This window comes from Anolis carolinensis, unplaced genomic scaffold, assembly GCF_035594765.1.
Source record: "Anolis carolinensis isolate JA03-04 unplaced genomic scaffold, rAnoCar3.1.pri scaffold_14, whole genome shotgun sequence".
In the NCBI taxonomy this organism is placed as follows: Eukaryota; Metazoa; Chordata; class Lepidosauria; order Squamata; family Dactyloidae; genus Anolis; species Anolis carolinensis.
The window spans coordinates 12,936,870-12,956,870 of record NW_026943825.1 but is presented as its reverse complement, the minus strand read 5'-3'; the positions used below and the strand labels follow the sequence as shown (position 1 = coordinate 12,956,870).

The window sequence follows — 20,001 nt, the reverse complement described above, 5'->3', positions numbered from 1 at the left end:
GAGTCAAACGTTTCCTTAATGAGTTTTTTCCAACCAGACACCTTCTTTCTCACTGTTTAGATGTGTTATATATAAAGATGGAGAGATATCCTCTGTATATATATAAGTTCCTTTAGGGAGGGGAGAGACACTTCTCTCTGTCAGACAAACTGAGGTTACAAAGGAAATGTCGAAGATCCAGACCAAAGCCTTGGATGCAAAACATCCAGACCAGAGGAACCTGAATAAAGGTAAGACGTCCAGCTGTCCCTATTTGTGACATTTATTATCCCCAAGAAGAGCACTGTGATAGATGCCTAGACTATGTAAGAGAAGAGGAATTCAGTCAAGATTTCATTTATCCATGTCTGACAAAATGTGTCCTCTCTAGAAATGTTCCAGGTCCTTATCGTGACTCTTATGATCCAGGTGCTCCTTGGATCCAAGTATTTCCTTTCAATGTGAATAAACCAGATCTCGATCTTTTATTTTCCCAAATGTGTAGGGAGACGTGCTTCATACCATGGACCTTGCTACGATTCTCCATTGGATGCCATGGGAGGTAAGTCGGGCCAATATTTCCTACCCAGGATCAGGTTCCACCTCCTCATATCCAACAAAATACATCCTTGTCTTGAAGATCCCGATACTAGACTTTGTTTCCACAGGCCCCAGAGAAAAGCTGTTGTACGTACAGTGTTGTTTAACCGGAACTGATGCCCGGCAACCTGACTATTTGGCCACGGTGGACGTGGATCCAGAATCGCCATGTTATTGCCAGGTAAATTATATTTTATAGCAAACTAGCCTATAGATATGACATTGCCTTTTCCCTTCTCCAGGTCTGGGAAGGGGTATCTCACAATATTTCCACAGCCAGAATCTCACAATTCTCTTTGGACAGGCTGTCTTTGCGATTCTTTCCTCTCTTCTCTTTCTTTCAATCCTTGCTTTTCCTAATATACTAGCTGTGCCCGGCCACGCGTTGCTGTGGCAAAGTGGTGGTGGTATTGGTTAAAAATTGTTGTGTAATTTTTATTTGACGTCATTTGTATTTTTTAATTAATTTAATTGTAAGTTATCTTTTCATTTATTATATTTTATTATTTCCTTGTATTATTTTTAGTTATTTTATGTTATTATAGTATTTTATTGTATTAATTTGTTAGTGTTTTTAATTATTTTTTTAGTGTTTTTTATTATTTTTTATTGGGTTGCTAGACCAAGTTGGAGGAGCTTAGCCTTCTAACTGGCAGCAATTGGATAAAAGCAATTATTCCTCTCTCTCTAATTAGGATTTTATTTTTATTTTATTTTTGTTGTATCAACCTAGAGGCGTGGATGATGGGTTGTGTTGTCAAATTTCGAGGTTGGGGGGCCTGTAGTTTTGTTGTTTTGTGGGTCGCCGTGATGCCATCACTCTTTTATATATATAGATGAGATGAGGACCTCTTTATCTGAGAATTCAAATAAAGGGGGCTAGGCAAAACTACGGTTAGGTGGATTTGTAAATGGCTAAGGGAACGAACCCAAAGGGTGATTCTCACCAATGCGTCGTCCTCATCTTGGAAAGAAGTGACAAGTGGAGTGCCATCAGCAGGGCTCCGTCCTGGGCCCGGTTCTGTTCAACATCTTTATTAACGACTTAGACGAAGGGTTAGAAGGCACGATCATCAAGTTTGCAGACGACACCAAACTGGGAGGGATAGCTAACACTCCAGAAGAAAGGAGCAGAATCCAAAACGATCTTGACAGACTAGAGAGATGGGCCAAAACTAACAAAATGAAGTTCAACAGGGACAAATGCAAGATACTTCACTTTGGCAGAAAAAATGGAAATCAAAGAGACAGAATGGGGGACGAGGCCTGGCTCAACAGCAGTACATGTGAAAAAGATCTTGGAGTCGTCGTGGACAACAAGTTAAACATGAGCTAGCAATGTGATGTGGTGGCGAAAAAAGCCAATGGGATTCTGTCCTGCATCAATAGGGGAATAGCGTCTAGATCCAGGGAAGTCCTGCTCCCCCTTATTCTATTCTGCCTTGGTCAGACCACACCTGGGATCACACTGGGTCCAATTCTGGGCACCACAGTTGAAGGGAGATGTTGACAAGCTGGAAAGCGTCCAGAGGAGGGCGACTAAAATGATCCAAGGTCTGGAGAACAAGCCCTATGAGGAGTGGCTTAAAGAACTAGGCATGTTTAGCCTGCAAAAGAGAAGGCTGAGAGGAGACGTGATAGCCATGTATAAAATATGTGAGGGGAAGTCATAGGGAAGAGGGAGGGAGCTTGTTTTCTGCTGCCCTGCAGACTAGGATGCAATGAAACAGTGGCTTCAAACTACAAGAAAGGAGATTCCACCGGAACATCAGGAAGAACTTCCTCACTGTGAGAAGGGCTGTTCGGCAGTGGAACTCTCTGCCCCGGACTGTGGTGGAGGCTCCTTCTTTGGAGGCTTTTAAGCAGAGACTGGATGGCCATCTGTCGGGGGTGTTTTGAATGCGATTTCCTGCTTCTTGGCAGAATGGGGTTGGACTGGATGGCCCATGAGGTCTCTTCCAACTCTACGATTCTATGATTCTGCCCTAAACTACATTTCCCAAATTCTTCTGGCAGCAGAAATGCAGGGCTGCTCACTTCAAAGCCCGAGCGAGATAATGTCTCAAGAGAAGGCAAGAATGTCAAGAAGCAGATCTCAGAAAAAGATTAGGCGCAAATCAACTCAGAGACAAGGAGCAAAGCCCTTTCTTCCTGATTTGACAGAGTTATTCACCCAAGGTCCATTTATGTGTTTAATAATGCTGGGTTGGGTGAGAAATGATTTCTTGCATAGGACTGGCATTGCCATGGACAACCTGGGCATCCTCTCAAATGAAATACATTCAAAAATCTAAGCCTAAATAATTCCTGTCCCTATATTTAACAGATTAGATGTCCCAGTCTGTCTTTGATGCTCTGACCCTCCCCCACCTGGTTTTCAAACACCATGTCCTTCCCGTCTTCCCGACAGGTCATCCACCGCTTGCGCATGCCCTACCTGGATGACGAACTTCATCACTCGGGCTGGAATGCCTCCAGCAGATTCTTCGGGGACACTAGCATCAAGCGCAACTGCCTCGTCCTACCCTGTCTAGGCTCCGGGCGAATTTACGTGGTGGACACGGGCTCCGACTTGTGTGCTCCCAGCTTGTACAAAGTAGGTCAAGGAATCGCACGGGTTTCCCGGATTGCAGTCTTGTATCTCTTCTGCAACGTCACTGTTTTTGTCAGTGTTGTTGTATGTCTTTCAGGCTGTTTTTGTCAGTTCTGGGAGTTGGAGTTATTTATTATTTATTTATTTATTTATTTATTTGCAGCATTTATATTCCGCCCTTCTCACCCCAAAGGGGACTCAGGGCGGATTACAATGAACACATATATGGCAAACATTCAATGCCAACAGACAAACAACATTCAGTTTTTAGACAGACACAGAGGCTTTTTTTTAACATCTTTCCAGCTTCACGATTTCCGGCCACAGGGGGAGCTGTTGCTTCACCGTCCATTGGTGGCTGTTCTTCCTCTTCTTTTCCTTGTGAGCAGTTTTATGGTGTTGTAGATTAGTTAAATTAGCCTCCCGCATAAAGCGTCCCTAAATTTCCCTAATTGACAGATGCAACTGTCTTTTGGGGCTGCTAGGTCAACAGCAAGCCGGGGATATATATATATATTTTTTATGGTCGGAGGCTTAACCCGACCCGGGCTTCGAACTCATGACCTCTCGGTCAGTAGTGATTTATAGCAGCTGGTTACTAGCCAGCTGCGCCACAGCCTGGCCCCAGCACGTGTAGGCAAAGAAGGCTATAGTCTTTGCAAAACGGAATTCCATAATATTGAGTCAAGGCAATCAAAATTGTATCAAACTGTATTAATCTATATATATAAAATGGTAATGGAATCCCGGCACCGAGCAAAACAACAAAACTACATATCCCACAACCTCAAAATTTGCCAGCACAACCCCTCATCCCTGCCTCTGGGTTCATACAACTAAAATAAACAACAGGAACCACCACGGGGCCTAAAAACAAAAATGCTCCATGTGCGCCTCCGCCACAACGAACCCCAGGCACGGAGAGAACCACCCCCACCCCTCCCCTCCACAGGCGCTCCCCTCTTCCTGCTCCGAGGCACCGCGACCAAGAAAAACCTCACCCAGCGGCCCTCAACATGGCACCAGGGAGAAGGGACCAGCAAGGCCTACACAGAGCCCCCCACCGCCGCCCTCCCCCTGGCGAGGCCTGGCCGGGACTGGGCCCGGGGGACGTGGCCAGGAGCGGGCCGGGAGGCCAGGCCTCCTCCCCGGCCACCCTCCTCGGGGACGACCTCCTCCTCATGGTCATCAGGGAAAGAGAGCGAGGTGGGAGGGAGGGAGGGGCCTTGCCCACGTTGCCCCCTCAAACAGGCCCACCGAGGCCACGGAGGGGCGAGGGCCAGAAGGGAAGCAGGAAGAGTTCTCCCTCCATTACTTTCAGTTTCTCCTCCTCTACACCTCAATTCCAATACAGGGCCATTCTCCACATTCTCCAGGGCCATTCAATACATTCAAAACATAACTAATTGCAACATTCATACTTCCTGCACTCAGACTATTCATTGCTATTCGACCTGCCCAACCAACAATTCCACAAGGTAGAAAGCGGCCAGGCTTCAAAGCACCAACACTATTCACTCCTCTTCAACCTCTCAAACCAATATTTCCCCTGCATAAAAAACCCTCACATTTGGAAGCCATCACACCACTCCGTCCCATTCAACCAGCCAAAGCAAGGAGGCCCATATATAGAAAGCACCCAGGCTTGGAAGCAGCGAGGCGATTCAGTGGAATTCTAAATGGCCACAGCAACGCGTGGCAGGGCACAGCTAGTGTAATATAGAAGATGAACACAAGATCTAAACTAAAAGGACAGAATGATGAAATGACCTTTTTCCTCTCTTTCCAACCCCTCACCAGATCATCGAACCCCGTGAAATAATCGAGAAAACCAACCTGAGTTTCTTGCACTCCTCGCGTTGCTTGAGCAGCGGGGAAGTTCTAGTCTGCGCCCTTGGAGATGCATTGGGCAACAGAAGAGGTACTGGAGGCGTAGATGCCCATTTGGGAAGACAATCAGTCCTCCACAATAGGGGAAAACCACACACAAAACACGAATCAGTGAATCTACTAGGATTCAAATAAGTTACCTGCCTTGAATCCCAATCATTGGGATGAAATCAGGATATAAATAGTAATATTGCTCTTTGCAAGAACATTGCCTTGTGACCCCAGCGGTTCCTGTTTTCTGTTCCCAGGTGGACTTCTCCTTTTGGACCCGGAAACCTGGGAAGTGAAAGGGACCTGGGAGTGTCCAGAAGACGGACCTGTCCAGATGTGTGACTTCTGGTTCCAGCCGCGACACAACATCCTAATCAGCACTGACATGGGGGAGCCCAAGTTCTTTATCAATGGGTTCACACCAGACAATTTGAGACAAGGTGGGAACGACCATGTGAAAGGGATTTAGGGGTTGTAGTAAACCACAAGGTGAACACAACTCAACATTTTGATGTGGCACCTAAAATAGCCAAGGTGATTCTAGGTGTTAATGTGGGATTTGTGTATTGGTAGTGTTAATAATAATAATAATAATAATAATAATAATAATAATAATAATAATAATCACAAACCAGCAAAGATTGTGGAAAATGAACACGCAAAGATACTGTGGGACTTCCGAATCCAGACTGACAAAGTTTTGGAACACAACACACCAGACATCACAGTTGTGGAAAAGAAAAAGGTTTGGATCATTGATGTTGCCATCCCAGGTGACAGTCACATTGACGAAAAACAACAGGAAAAACTCAACCGCTATCAGGACCTCAAGATTGAACTGCAAAGACTCTGGCAGAAACCAGTGCAGGTGGTCCCGGTGGTGATGGGCACACTGAGTGCCGTGCCAAAAGATCTCAGCCGGCATTTGGAAACAATAGACATTGACAAAATTACAATCTGCCAACTGCAAAAGGCCACCCTGCTGGGATCTGCACGCATCATCCGAAAATACATCACACAGTCCTAGACACTTGGGAAGTGTTCGACTTCTGATTTTGTGACACGAAATCCAGCATGTCTATCTTGTTTGCTGTGTCATAAAATAATAATAATAATAATAATAATAATAATAATAATAATAATAATAAATACATCACACAGTCCTAGACACTTGGGAAGTGTTCGACTTGTGGTTTTGTGAAACGAAATCCAGCATATCTATCCTGTTTGCTGTGTCATAACGTCGTTGTGTCAATAATAATAATAATAATAATAATAATAAGTTTATTTATATCCCGCCTCCATCTCCCCCGAAGGGGACTCGGGGTGGCTTACAGCAAAATCAAAATACAAGCAATGATAAAATATAAAACATCAAAGGACAAAAACAAAAACCAATAAAAATATACACAGTAAGTTAAAAAACACAACACAAAATTAAAACATCAGGTTAAAAACAATGAGGTTGCAATAGTGGATAAGCAAAGTGTACGATGCACATTATGGGTAACAAATTCATAAATAGATAAAGTGCATTAGAATCATTTAAGGTCACATTAGGTACGGTAGGGAGGAGTCCTGAGTAATATCAATCAATCAGGAATCGGGAAGAGCGACCAGTGCAAAAGGTCGAGGAGCATAATAATTGTGATGGAAAAAAGGTGAGCTTAACCAAAGGCCTGGGTGAAAAGCTTTCCAGACTCTTCCGAAATGCCATCAAGGTGGGGGCTTGCCTGATCTCCCTGTTCAAATGCAATTTGTGTCTTGCCTGTATTGCATACTGATTGCACCATCCAGAGTGTACTATAGTCTGGAAAGAGATAATTACTGAGAAGCTGTGATGTCCTTGATGTGTGGCTGGAACTGGGGAGTGTCCAGACACAAGTGTGTGTGCATTACTGATAGCATCAGTTCAGTTCAGTTCGGTTCTGAGTTGTGTTGAGTGCTGTCTGCTGAGAGTCAAATCCTGTGTTCGTCTGCAAGTCTGTTTGTCTTGTTTATTACTGCTTTCAGTAAAACTTGTATATAGTTTTACCATCGTCTCTGATGTCTCTTTGTGCTGCATTCCTCTGATTCCATCCAACTACTGCTACGCTGCAAATTACTCTGACAATTTGGTTATGGGCCCAGACTGACCAGTTCCTTGACTGGTCTGATCCTAGACTGGACCAGAGCACAGACTGGACCTGATTCTGGAGTTTGGAGTGGAGGAAAAAGAAGTGTGGGGTCCAGACTGAGGGAAGATACTCCCACTCTGGTTTGGTCAGGCCTCACTTGGAATAATCCTGAATCCTGTTTGTCCGCAGGGCGCTACGGTCGCAACCTCAACGTCTGGGACTTGACCACCCACCGCCTCCTCCAGACGGTCGATGTGGGTGAAGATTCAGAACCGACAGAGATCCGCTTCTTGCACAACCCAAATTCTGCCCATGGTTACGTGGCCGGCTTTCTGGAGAGTTCCGTCCACCATTTCTTTAATACAGAGGTGAAAGGGGAAAAGGTGGTCCTAAGGCAAGATCATTACATGTGGGGAGCCAGGGTGTTTAAATCATTTGGTTCCTGAAAAAACTATGTTCAGATACCTTCTCTGCTATGGAAACCGCTTCCTTTTTCTCTCAGCCTCGGGGGGAGGCAAAGACAAACCCCCTCCAAGAAAAACCATGGGGAGGATGTCTATTTTTCTGATCATCTCACCTGTCAATTTGGTTTTTCCTGTAGGACGGATGCTGGACAGCTGAGAAAGTGATCCAAATCCCAAACAAGAAGGTATCAGGATGGCTCTACCCTGAAATGCCAGGTTAGTAACAAGAAAGCTGCCATTTGGAACTGTAGTTTCTACCGAAACATTAGGAAGAACGTCCTGAGGGCTCGGATTGTGTCTTCTAGCCTGGCAGGAGGGGTTTGAACAATTGGTCCTTGGGGTCTCCTGTGACTCAATGATCCTGCTCCTCCTCCAGGATTCACTTTCTATATCGTCATTTCTCTGGATGACCGGTTCCTCTACTTAAGCAACTGGGTACATGGCGATGTCCGGCAATATGATATCACCGATCCACACTGTCCCAAGTTAGTCGGGCAGGTAAGCTTGCAACCTTCTCTAATTACATGTTTCCAGATGATGGATCCCATACTCTCTAACTGCTGGCTGGCGATGATGAGGCCTGGGATCCCCTGCTCTTTTTAGTGCATAACTGACCATGTCTCATTGGTATCTGTAGGTGTTTGTGGGGGGAAGCCTTCAGAAAGGGGGTCCCGTAACTGTCCTTGAGGATCCGGAGCTGGACTGTCAACCCGATCCCTTTGTGATCCAGGTAAGGTCAATGATGAGATTTGGAAACAGATCAAAATGAGAAGAGGCTGTCTCCTTATCCTACTTACATGTTTCCTAATCCTGGGGCTACTGATTCCTCACTGTCTTTAGGGCAAGACGATCCAAGGAGGACCTCACATGCTGCAGCTAAGCTTGGATGGCAAACGTCTTTATGTTACCAACTCTCTTTACACGCCTTGGGACAAGCAATTCTACCCCGAGCTTATCAGGTAAGAGTGGCCTTGGGCAGGTCGTACTCCTTCCGCCTCTTCTGTACACATCCAACCCGGAAAGCCTCATGATAAGGTGTCCATGGGTCGGAAACAACTTGACCACACACAACTTTGACATCCGCTCCATATTATGTCATTCTGTACACATCCAGTCTGGAAAGCCTCATGATAAGTTGTCCATGGGTCGGAAACAACTTGACCACACACAACTTTGACATCCGTCCCATATTATGTCATTCTGTACACATCCAGTCTGGAAAGCCTCATGATAAGGTGTCCATGGGTCGGAAACAACTTGACCACACACAACTTTGACATCCGTCCCATATTATGTCATTCTGTACACATCCAGTCTGGAAAGCCTCATGATAAGGTGTCCATGGGTCGGAAACAACTTGACCACACACAACTTTGACATCCGTCCCATATTATGTCATTCTGTACACATCCAGTCTGGAAAACCTCATGATAAGGTGTCCATGGGTCGGAAACAACTTGACCACACACAACTTTGACATCCGCCCCATATTATGTCATTCTGTACACATCCAGTCTGGAAAGCCTCATGATAAGGTGGCCATGGCTCGGACACAACTTTGACTTCCGTCCCGCATTGTGTCTTTTCCAGGGACGGTTCGGTCATGCTCCAGCTGGACGTGGACACCGAGAAGGGCGGCCTTTCCGTGAACAAGAACTTTCTGGTGGATTTTGGGCATGAGCCATTCGGTCCAGCTCGGGCGCATGGCATGTCCTACCCCGGTGGGGATTGCACCTCCGATATCTGGGAATAACGTGTCATATCAGCGGGGGAAGCACTCCACATACTGGGGTCTATCCAATATTTCTGTGTCTTGATCCCTTGGAAGTCATGCCATACAAGTCAACATGGGTCATACAGATGTTGTATATATACGAGTACCATAGATCCCCATCATTCTCTGGTTGTCCTTGGGACTGATGTCTTCATGATGAGAAGGCTCTCTTTCTGGCTTTTTCTTTCCTTTCTTCCTTTCCTTCATACTTCTCTTCATATCGGTGGGAGGATCACTCAAGAATCGGGATCTATCCAATATTATTTTGTTCAATGCTTGCTGACATGTCTCCTTGCTCTAAAGTCTTTCACATATAACCAACCAGGCCTTTGTATGCTGATGAAGGGAAAACCTGATGTTATAAATAAACGTGCGATTTTCAGCTGAAACGCTCATTTCTGCAAACAGTGATAAACTGGACCAAAGTTGACATGTGTACCCGATAAGCCCACATTTGAAGGGCCACTTCACCCAGCAACACCTTTTTGTGGTACAAAAAGGCAGGCAGACAAACAAGCATATATTCTGGGTTGTTGTATGTCTTTCGGGCTGTGTGGCCATGTTCCAGAAGCATTCTCTCCTGACGTTTCGCCCACATCTATGGCAGGCATCCTCAGAGGTTGTGAGGTATGGAGAAATACCTCACAACCTCTGAGGATGCCTGCCATAGATGTGGGCGAAACGTCAGGAGAGAATGCTTCTGGAACATGGCCACACAGCCCGAAAGACATACAACAACCCTGTGATCCCGGCCATGAAAGCCTTCGACAACACATTAAGCATATATTCTTTTGATACACACACACATATACACACTAAAAAGTGAAAATATGCGTTTGTGGCCAGGGTGTCCACTTATAAAGACAAGCTCCCACTTCCACTTCTACTCAGAAGACACCAATGGCCTTCCTTCCAATGACATTGCAGGTTATGGCGAGCGCCATGAACATGTCCAAGAGCCCTGCCAATGTCCTCCACAACCACCATCCTGCCCACCACCCAAGTGAAGGCTTTCAGGCGGGTACAATTTCATACTAGATTTTCTGTGTTTCCTCCAACACAGACATCCTAGTGTTTCTGGCTTTCTCCATTAGTGTGGAATTTGCATGACTCTGCCCACTGCCTCTCTCATAACCCTTTCCTATTCTTTTCTGTGGCCCACAGCAAACAGAGGAATTGAACAGCAACTCAACATACTACTACTACTACTACTATTATTGACACAACAACATTGTATGACACAGCAAACAAGATAGATATGCTGGATTTCGTATCACAAAACCACAAGTCGAACACTTCCCAAGTGTCTAGGACTGTGTGATGTATTTTCAGATGATGCGTGCAGATCCCAGTAGGGTGGCCTTTTGCAGTTGGCAGATCGTGATTTTGTCAATGTCTATTGTTTCCTAATGCCGGCTGAGATCTTTTGGCACAGCACCCAGTGTGCCCATCACCACCGGGACCACCTGCACTGGTTTCTGCCAGAGTCTTTGCAGTTCAATCTTGAGGTCCTGAGAGCGGCTGAGTTTTTCCTGTTGTTTTTCGTCAATGTGACTGTCACCTGGGATGGTGACATCAATGATCCAAACCTTTTTCTTTTCCACAACTGTGATGTCTGGTGTGTTGTGTTCCAGAACTTTGTCAGTCTGGATTCGGAAGTCCCACAGTATCTTTGCGTGCTCATTTTCCAATACTTTTGCAGGTTTGTGATCCCACCAGTTCTTTGCTGCTGGGAGGTGGTACTTGAGGCATAAGTTCCAATGGATCATTTGGGCCACATAGTTGTGCCTCTGTTTGTAATCTGTCTGTGCAATTTTCTTACAGCAGTTGAGGATATGATCAATGGTTTCGTCGGTTTCCTTGCACAGTCTGCATTTTGGGTCATCAGCTGATTTTTCGATCTTGGCCTGAATTGCCTTTGTCCTGATGTCTTGCTCCTGGGCTGCAAGGATCAGGCCTTCTGTCTCCTACTTCAGGGTCCCATTCGTGAGCCAGAGCCAGGTCTTCTCCTTATCAGCTTTTCCTCCAAGCTTTTCCCCTTTGTCAAGGAACTTTCCATGCAATGTTTTGTTGTGCCAGCTGTCAGCTCTAGTTTGTAGTGTAGTTTTCTTGTACTGGTTTTTTGTCTGCTGTGCTTTGAGCAGTTTCTGATTTTTGACTTCAATCAAAGCAGGTTCTTCACTTTGCTTTACATATTCTGCCAGGGCATGTTCTTCTTCTTTGACTGCTTGTTTGACTTCTAAGAGTCCTCTGCCCCCTGATCTTCTAGGCAGATATAGTCGGTCAACATCACTGCGAGGGTGCAGTGAATGATGAATGGTCATGAGTTTTCTTGTTTTTCTGTCCAAATTGTCCAATTCCATCTGTGTCCAGTTTATGATGCCAGCCGTATATCTTATGACAGGTATGATGGTGATGGTGATGATGATGATGATGATGATGATTATTATTATTATTATTTATTGATACTAGAGAGGCTTGGGGAGAATTCACTATGATTTATCAACAACAACTCTTTATTGATTAGTCAATTTTGACCATATCAAAACATGTGAAACATACAAAACGTACACACTTTCCCATACATAGAATAAAACCATGTATAGATACAAAGCATCCCAGCCTACAGGAGTTGTAGGTACTGGATATATAGAGAACTCTGAACTCCACCAAAGATGCATCAGGAACTGTTCTGTCATGCGCTGGGCCTGTGACTGATTGTCTATTATATAGGACGTACACTTTACGCCCAGCGGGAAGCCAGGGTGCCTAAAGAAAGGTTGTTGAGGAATTTCCCTGAATGATGGCCTTGAAGTCTTTAAAGAAATAACAAAGTCTATATTGACGAAGAAATAATAAATCTTCAAGGAGTCTTGTCCCCACAGGATAGGCGATTGGCTTTGAATAACTGTGAAAACCCTCTTATAACCCCTCCCAGGCTATCTATTATCTGGGCCTAGCTGGTCTGGGACCCACTGCCGACTCCAAGTGTGTCTGGTTGTCGAGTGGACCTACCAGCCAGGGCTTGCAGATGTTTCCGTGCTGTTGTTCTGTATCCCCGGACGGTCTTTATCCCTGGTGTTCTTGAAATAGGAAGCTTTTTACGGGACAAGCTGGTCTACATCCTATAGCTGAGCTTCATAAGTAAGACTAACTTAAAAATGGCTCCTTCCCACTCAGAGCCCTGAACAAGGGGCGGAACCAAATTTAATGGTGATTGACAGGTGGCCTGTCCTATGATTACAAACATTTGCAGAAAGAAAGAAAAGTAGAAGGTTCTGGTACAGCTGTACCAGCACAGGAACTGTCATGCCATGAGGAGGCAAAACATCACCTGCTGCCCTGTCCCTTTAAGATTCTAAAGGGGAGGAGCTTAGCCTCGGCTCCTGCCAATCTGAGAATAGCAGTTATTTTTTGTCAGTTAGATTTTTGTCAGTTGGTGAAGCACTGGAAGGAAGCATAGGAAGTTAAAAGGAGCACAGAAATTCACGTCACGTTGGAACTGTATCCAGATTAGATTAAAAGGCCATAGAACACAGCAATAGAGAAAGTCACAACAGCATTGTATTACAGTCACCTGTAAGTCATGTCAAGACTTTACACTGTGTGGCAATATCCATCCAGAACTGCATAGAGTTAAAAGGTTTCTGTCCTCTCAAGGGACTTTATAGTGGCAACAAGAGGAAAAGAGGTCCAATTTGTCTATTAATAAAATATTTTGATTTACCCTCGTGCTATGGTGCCTTCCAGTTCATTTAGTTAAGCACGGAGGCAGAACGGGAACTAACCTGGCACATCGAACACCCATGACCAACAAAAACATTTGGAAAGATTTATAGGAGTTGTAGTTCACCTACATCCAGAGCGCACTATGATCCCATGACAATGATGGATCTGGACCACACTTGGCTTGCATACCCGATATTCCTGCATTTCAATACTGGTGGGTTTGGAGGGGAATTGGCCTGGACATTTTAGAGTTCTAGGTACTGGAATGTATAGTGCACCTGCAATCAATGAGCACTCTGAACTCCACCAATTATGGAATTGGACCAAACTTGGCACATAGAGCCCACATGACCAGCCAAAAAATAAAATAAAAAAATATGGAGGTCTTTTGGGGAAAATCACTTTGATTTGGGTGAGTTGTAGTTCACCTACATCCAGAGAGCACTGTGAATCCAAACACCCATGGATCCGGACCAAACTTGGGACACATTCCTGAATTTCTGTAATATATAACCTTACTTAAGAGGCATCCTGGAAACCTTTCATTTGCTTGTTATAGAACTCCACTTCAAACAGAGCCAGAGTTACTGATAAGAATGTGAGTAGAGAAGTGTGTTTTTTACTATCTTTAAAAAAACCTTTCCTTAGCAATCTTAATATGGGAGTTTTATATATCTATTGTGTATGTTATTTTTACTCCTTTATTTAGCATACTGAGTACAACTTAATTAAAACGGACACAACACCCGAGGAAGTGATAACCAAACAAGGGGAACAACCCGGGAGACCTTGTTGTGTACCAGTTCTTGGCATTGCAAATCAAACGAAGAATTCCTTTGAACATAGAAACTGTTGTTTTGGAGACTGAAAATCTTTACTTCAATTGACATTGGCCCAAGATTCCACGCAACTCCAGGAACAATATGGACTTGGTTGTCTCTTTATGTTTTTCAATAGTATACTGTGTTAAGATTATGACATGGTATTGTACCTTTGTTGATGATTCTTGAAAGCTATTTTGTTACATACAATATAGTTTGAAGAGAAGTACTCTAATATAGAGTTGTAGAATCCTGATTAGTACAGTAGAGTCTCACTAATCCAAGCCTCGCTTATCCAAGCCATTTTTGTAGTCAATGTTTTCAATATATCGTGATATTTTGGTGCTAAATTCGTAAATACAGTAATTACAACATAACATTACTGCGTATTGAACTACTTTTTCTGTCAAATTTGTTGTATAACATGAAGTTTTGGTGCTTAATTTGTAAAATCATAACCTAATTTGATGTTTAATAGAGTTTTCCTTAATCCCTCCTTATCATCCAAGTTATTCGTTTATCCAAGCTTCTGCCGGCCCGTTTAGCTTGGATAAGTGAGACTCTACTGTATTATAATTTTTGGGAGTTTTCAAGTGTGTATATACACATACATTTTGTTTTGTATTATTATAGATATTGTGCATTATTCGCACACATTCCTGAATTGCCAAAATTTGATTACAGTAGAGTCTCACTTATCCAACATAAACGGGCCGGCAGAATGTTGGATAAGCGAATATGTTGGATAATAAGGAGGGATTAAGGATAAGCCTATTAAGCATCAAATTAGGTTATGCTTTTAAAAGTTAAGCACCAAAACATCATGTTATATCACAAATTTGACAGAAAAAGTAGTTCAATACACAGTAATGCTATGTAGAAATTACTGTATTTACGAACTTGGCACCAAAATATCATAATGTATTGAAAACATTGACTACAAAAAAGCGTTGGATAATCCAGAACGTTGGATAAGCGAGTGTTGGATAAGTGAGACTCTACTGTATTGGAGAGGTCTGGGGGGGAACTGACCTTCTTTTCTGGGAGTTGTCGTTCACCCACAACCAGGGAAACTGTGACTTCCACTGATGATGGACCAAACTTAGCACACAGAACCTCCATGACTAACTCAAACTACTGGAGGGGTTTGAGGGGAGTTGTAGTTTACCCGACAGCCTGAGAGCACACTGAACCCCACCAATGATGCAACCAGAGCAAACTTGCCCAACACAACAACCTTTAAGTACTGATGGAGTTTCTGGGGATTAACTTGGCATGATGTGAGTTATAGTTCACCCAAAACCTTATGCATTTTGTACAATCAAAAACTGTCTTTCTCAAATAACCCGGGCAATGCTGGGCACCCAAACTAGTATAAACATATAAACATCTAAAAAGAAAGAGCAGACTTTATGTTGCTTTCACTGACTTAAAAGCAGCCTTTGACAGCATCAACAGAGAGCTCCTCTGGCAAAAATTAACAGTATATGGAATAGACCGTAGATTACTACTCCTGATCAAAAGTTTATACTCCAACAACCATATCTAGGTTAGAACGGGAATCAGTGGAGCCTTGTGAAAGAGAATAGATTCCTGCAAAGGTGTAAGACAGGGGCCCCCGCCCTCAGTTTTATAATATAATATATTGTATATACATATAATATTGATAATAATATTATAATGTAAAGCAATATAACACTCACAATAATACCATATAATAATATTAATTATATATTCTATATTACATATAATATTACTAATAATATGACAGTATAGTGGTATAGTTCAATATAGTAATATATAATGCTAATATTGTGCTATGCTAATAATATAATATATTGTATGTACATATAATTTGCAAGCCACTCTGAGTCCCCTTTGGGGTGAGAAGGGTGTGATACAAATGTAGTAAATAAATGCAGTAAATAAATAATAAATAAATTTTAGACTTAGGCTCACCCAAAGTCTGAAATGACTTGAAGGCACACAACAACAACAACAACAACAACAACCACAACAACTATCTCATTGGCCAGAAGCAGGATCACACTTCCCATTGAACTCCTGATAAATGTATGTTGGTTAAAATTGTTTTTATTTTTAAATATTGTATTGTTCTTTCATTGTTGTTGTTGTTGTTGTTTTTGTTTTTGCACTACAAATAAGACATATGCAGTGTGCATCGGAATTTGTATTTTTTTTCAAATGATAATCCGGCCCCTCAACAGTCTGAAGGATTGTGGACCGGCCCTTGGCTTAAAAAGTTTGAGGACCCCTGGTGTAAGACAAGGATGTTTATCGGACCCTTTACTTTTCAACCTTTACACCAATGACCTGCCAGACCACCTCAGCAGCTCCGAGATCCACAAACCTAAAATTCATAACAGACACATAAATACTCTTCTATACGTGGATGACATGGTTTTGATGTCCAATACTCTAAAAGGTTTGCGAAGATTACTGATTAAACTTAACACCTACGCCGACAAAAACGAGCTGACAATAAACAAAACCAAGTCAATAATCATGTTGTTCGGAAAGCGCCCATCTAGACACAAATGGGATCTAGATGCAGAACAGAACAGGTGAGCTCTTTTACATACCTAGGCTTAGTATACTCAGAGACAGGCTCTTGGCTGGCACACTTTCAATCTTGCACAATCAAAACTAGGGCATTGAAGCCCAGAAAGACATAGCCATCCTGTCAAACACAGGATCTCTGAAGTAGTTAGGAAGCTTTAAATGTAATTTCCAGCGGGCGCTGTACCTAAAATACAGAGACTGTATTGGTTTCCATCACGGATCATCTCTGATGCCAGCTTGAACAGGGCGGGTCGGTGCTGCTTGTGTTATTGGATCTCACAGCAGCATTTGACACAGTCGATCACAATCTTCTGACCTTGCCGTTGCTGGAGCTTTAAATTGGCTGGCCTCCTTTCTTCACAACCGTGGACAGCGAGTGGAGAGGGGAGGCCTGGTCTCTGAGAGGTCCCCTCTACATTGTGGGGTGCCTCAAGAGGCCATTCTCTCCCCTCTGTTGTTTAACATCTATATGCGACCACTTGCTCAGCTGGTCCGAGATTTCGGGCTTGAGTGTTATCAATATGCTGATGACACTCAGCTTGTGTTAAATTTGGAGGGCCAACCGGAGTCTGTACCCGACAGTTTTCACCAGTGCCTCGAGGCCATTATTGGATGGTTGCGTTTCAGTAGGTTGAGGGTGAATCCAGCAAAGACGGAGATCCTATGGCTGGGCCGACCGGGCAGTGGGGATATCCAGTTGCCAACCCTGGATGGCAAAGCGCTACGCCCGTCTTCACTAGTAAAGAGTCTGGGAGTCCTCTTGGACCCTTCACTGACGATGGAGGTCCAGGTCTCCGCCGTTACCAAAACTGCTTTTTTTCATCTTCGGCAGGCTAGACGGCTGGGCCCCGATCTGTCTAGGGACAACCTGGCTACGGTGATCCAGGCTACGGTCATCTTGAGACTGGATTACTGTAACGCCCTTTACATTGGCCTTCCTGTGTCGGTGATCCGGAAGCTCAAATTGGTGCAAAATGCAGCTGTCCGGCTCCTTGCGGGAATCCCGATAAGATGCCACATAACACCAATCTTACGGCAGCTGCACTGGTTACCAATTGAGCACCGGATCACTTTCAAAGTGATGGTGCTTACCTTCAAGGCCTTACATGGTCCAGGGCCGATGTACCTGAGGGACCGCCTCACTCCCTACAAACCCCAGAGATCCCTCCGTTCTGAGGACCAAGACCTACTGGAAGTCCCCAGTTTTAAGACCTTGCGTCTAACAGCAACCAGACGCAGAGCCTTTTCAGTAGTGGCGACATCTCTCTGGAACACCTTGCCACCTGAAGTTCGTGCCTTGCGGGACTTGTTGGCCTTCCGTAGGGCATGTAAGACACACCTGTTTCGACAGGCTTTTGAGTTCTGTTGTTGATGTTTTAAAAGGTGCTTTTAGGATGTTTTTAAGATGTTTTTAAGATGTTTTTTAAATTGTTGATTTTAGCTGGTTCTTGTAAGCCGCTCCGAGCCCTAGGGGAGTGGCGGCATATAAGTTTGAAAAATAAATAAATAAATAAATAAATAAATAAAAGCAGATATGCCAAGACCCCTAAGGATCGCTTTCACTAGAGCAAGATTCGAACAAATGGAGTCCATGGAGAGATGCCACAGATTCAACCACATCCCACACGAAGGAAGATTATGTATCTGTGGTGCCCCTAAAGTCGAAAAATTGAACCACACTTTGCATAATTGCATCCTACCATATGTACTCAAAGATAAGCCGAGTTTTTCAGCCCTGTTTTTAAGTTGAAAAAGCCTCCCCCGGCTTATAATGGGGTCAAAGTATTTGCCAACTTGGTGCAAATGTAGCTTAACTACAGTTCTATGCATCAACTATCCTCGTCTCCCATACACTGCACCTTAATCTGATCTATTTACTCCGAGCTCCTTTTGGCAGCTTTAAACAAATACAGGGACACTATTGTTGTCAGGATGGGGTTATAACCAGCCAACAAAAATGGAGTTTTGGCCGCCATATCCCAGCTTGTTTTATTACACTTTATTTCCCATACCACCATACTTCGCCACAGCAACGTGTGGGCGGGCACAGCTAGTGTGTGCGTGTATATTATACACACGTATATATATATACTAGCTGTGCCCGGCCACGCGTTGCTGTGGCAAAGTGGTGGTGGTATTGGTTAAAAATTGTTGTGTAATTTTTATTTGACATTATTTGCATTTTTTTATTAATTTTATTGTAAGTCATATTTTTATTTATTATATTTTATTATTTTATTGTATTATTTTTAGTTATTTTATGTTATTATAGTATTTTATTGTATTATTTTTTAGTGTTTTTTAGTATTTTTTATTGGGTTGCTAGGAGACCAAGTTGGAGGAGCTTAGCCTTCTAACTGGCAGCAATTGGATAAAAGCAATTATTCCTCTCTCTCTAATTAGGACTTTATTTTTCTTTTCTTTTTGTTGTATCAACCTTGAGGCGTGGATGATGGGTTGTGTTGTCAAATTTCGAGGTTGGGGGGCCTGTAGTTTTGTTGTTTTGTCGATCGCCATGATGCCATCACTCTTTTATATATATAGATATAGTGTGTGTGTGTGTATATATATACACACACACACACACACACACACACACTAGCTGTGCCTGGCCACGCGTTGCTGTGGCGAAGTATGGTGGTATGGGAAATAAAGTACAGTAGAGTCTCACTTATCTGACATAAATGGGCCGGCAGAACGTTGGATAAGCGAATATGTTGGATAATAAGGAGAGATTAAGGAGAAGCCTATTAAACATCAAATTAGGTTATGATTTTACAAATTAAGCACCAAAACATCATGTTTAACAACAAATTTGACAGAAAAAGTAGCTCAATAGGCAGTAATGTTATGTTGTAATTACTGTATTTACGAATTTAGCACCAAAATATCACGATGTATTGAAAACATTGACTACAAAAATGCATTGGATAATCCAGAACGTTGGATAAGTGAATGTTGGATAAGTGAGAGTGTACTGTATTGAGGAATTGGTGTAGTTAAAGGTAAAGGGTAAAGGTTTTTCCCTCACATTAAGTCCAGTCGTGTGTAAGTCTGGGGGGTTGGTGCTCATCTGCATTTGTAAGCCGAGGAGCTGGTGTTGTCTGTAGACTCCTCCCAGGTCATGTGGCCGGCATGACTGCATGGAGCGCCGTTACCTTCCCGCCAGAGCAGTACCTATTCATGTATTCCCATTTGCATGTTTTCGAACTTCTAGGTTGGCAGAAGCTGGGGCTAACAGTGGGTGCTTTCTCCGCTCCCCCAATTCAAACCTGTGGCCTTTCGGTCCAGAAGTTCAGCAGCTCAGAGTGGTGTTGTTTGCAATATTTTATGTGCTTGTACTGTCTGTGGCCCTCAGAAAACAGAGGATTTGTCAGAGTTTGGTGATCGGATGTGTTAGGTGGCCCTGATTGTTTCCTGGATGGAATTCCTGTGTTTTTAGAGTGTTGATCTTTATTTA

General features: G+C 43.5%; 1 protein-coding gene across 1 annotated transcript; it reads left to right on the top strand.

Moving 5' to 3' along the window:
- The first annotated feature begins 166 nt into the window (after nucleotides 1-166).
- LOC134294367 (methanethiol oxidase-like) lies at nucleotides 167-10,029 on the top strand. Its single transcript, XM_062965209.1, has 13 exons — nucleotides 167-230; nucleotides 485-541; nucleotides 648-760; nucleotides 2,990-3,175; nucleotides 4,088-4,378; nucleotides 4,973-5,093; nucleotides 5,248-5,493; nucleotides 7,360-7,538; nucleotides 7,772-7,850; nucleotides 8,011-8,132; nucleotides 8,272-8,364; nucleotides 8,475-8,593; nucleotides 9,225-10,029. The coding sequence occupies exons 1-13, from the start codon at nucleotides 167-169 to the stop codon at nucleotides 9,385-9,387; spliced, it is 1,833 nt and encodes a 610-aa protein (XP_062821279.1). The 3' UTR covers nucleotides 9,388-10,029.
- The last annotated feature ends 9,972 nt before the right edge of the window (nucleotides 10,030-20,001 follow it).

Excerpts from the sequence above, each read along its gene's own strand:
- LOC134294367 (XM_062965209.1), top strand. The coding sequence starts at position 167 with ATGTCGAAGATCCAGACCAAAGCCTTGGATGCAAAACATCCAGACCAG. Across the intron at positions 5,094-5,247 it reads TGCATTGGGCAACAGAAGAG|TAATATTGCTCTTTGCAAGA; the intron begins GTACTGGAGGCG and ends GGATATAAATAG. Across the intron at positions 7,539-7,771 it reads ACCATTTCTTTAATACAGAG|GACGGATGCTGGACAGCTGA; the intron begins GTGAAAGGGGAA and ends TTTTTCCTGTAG.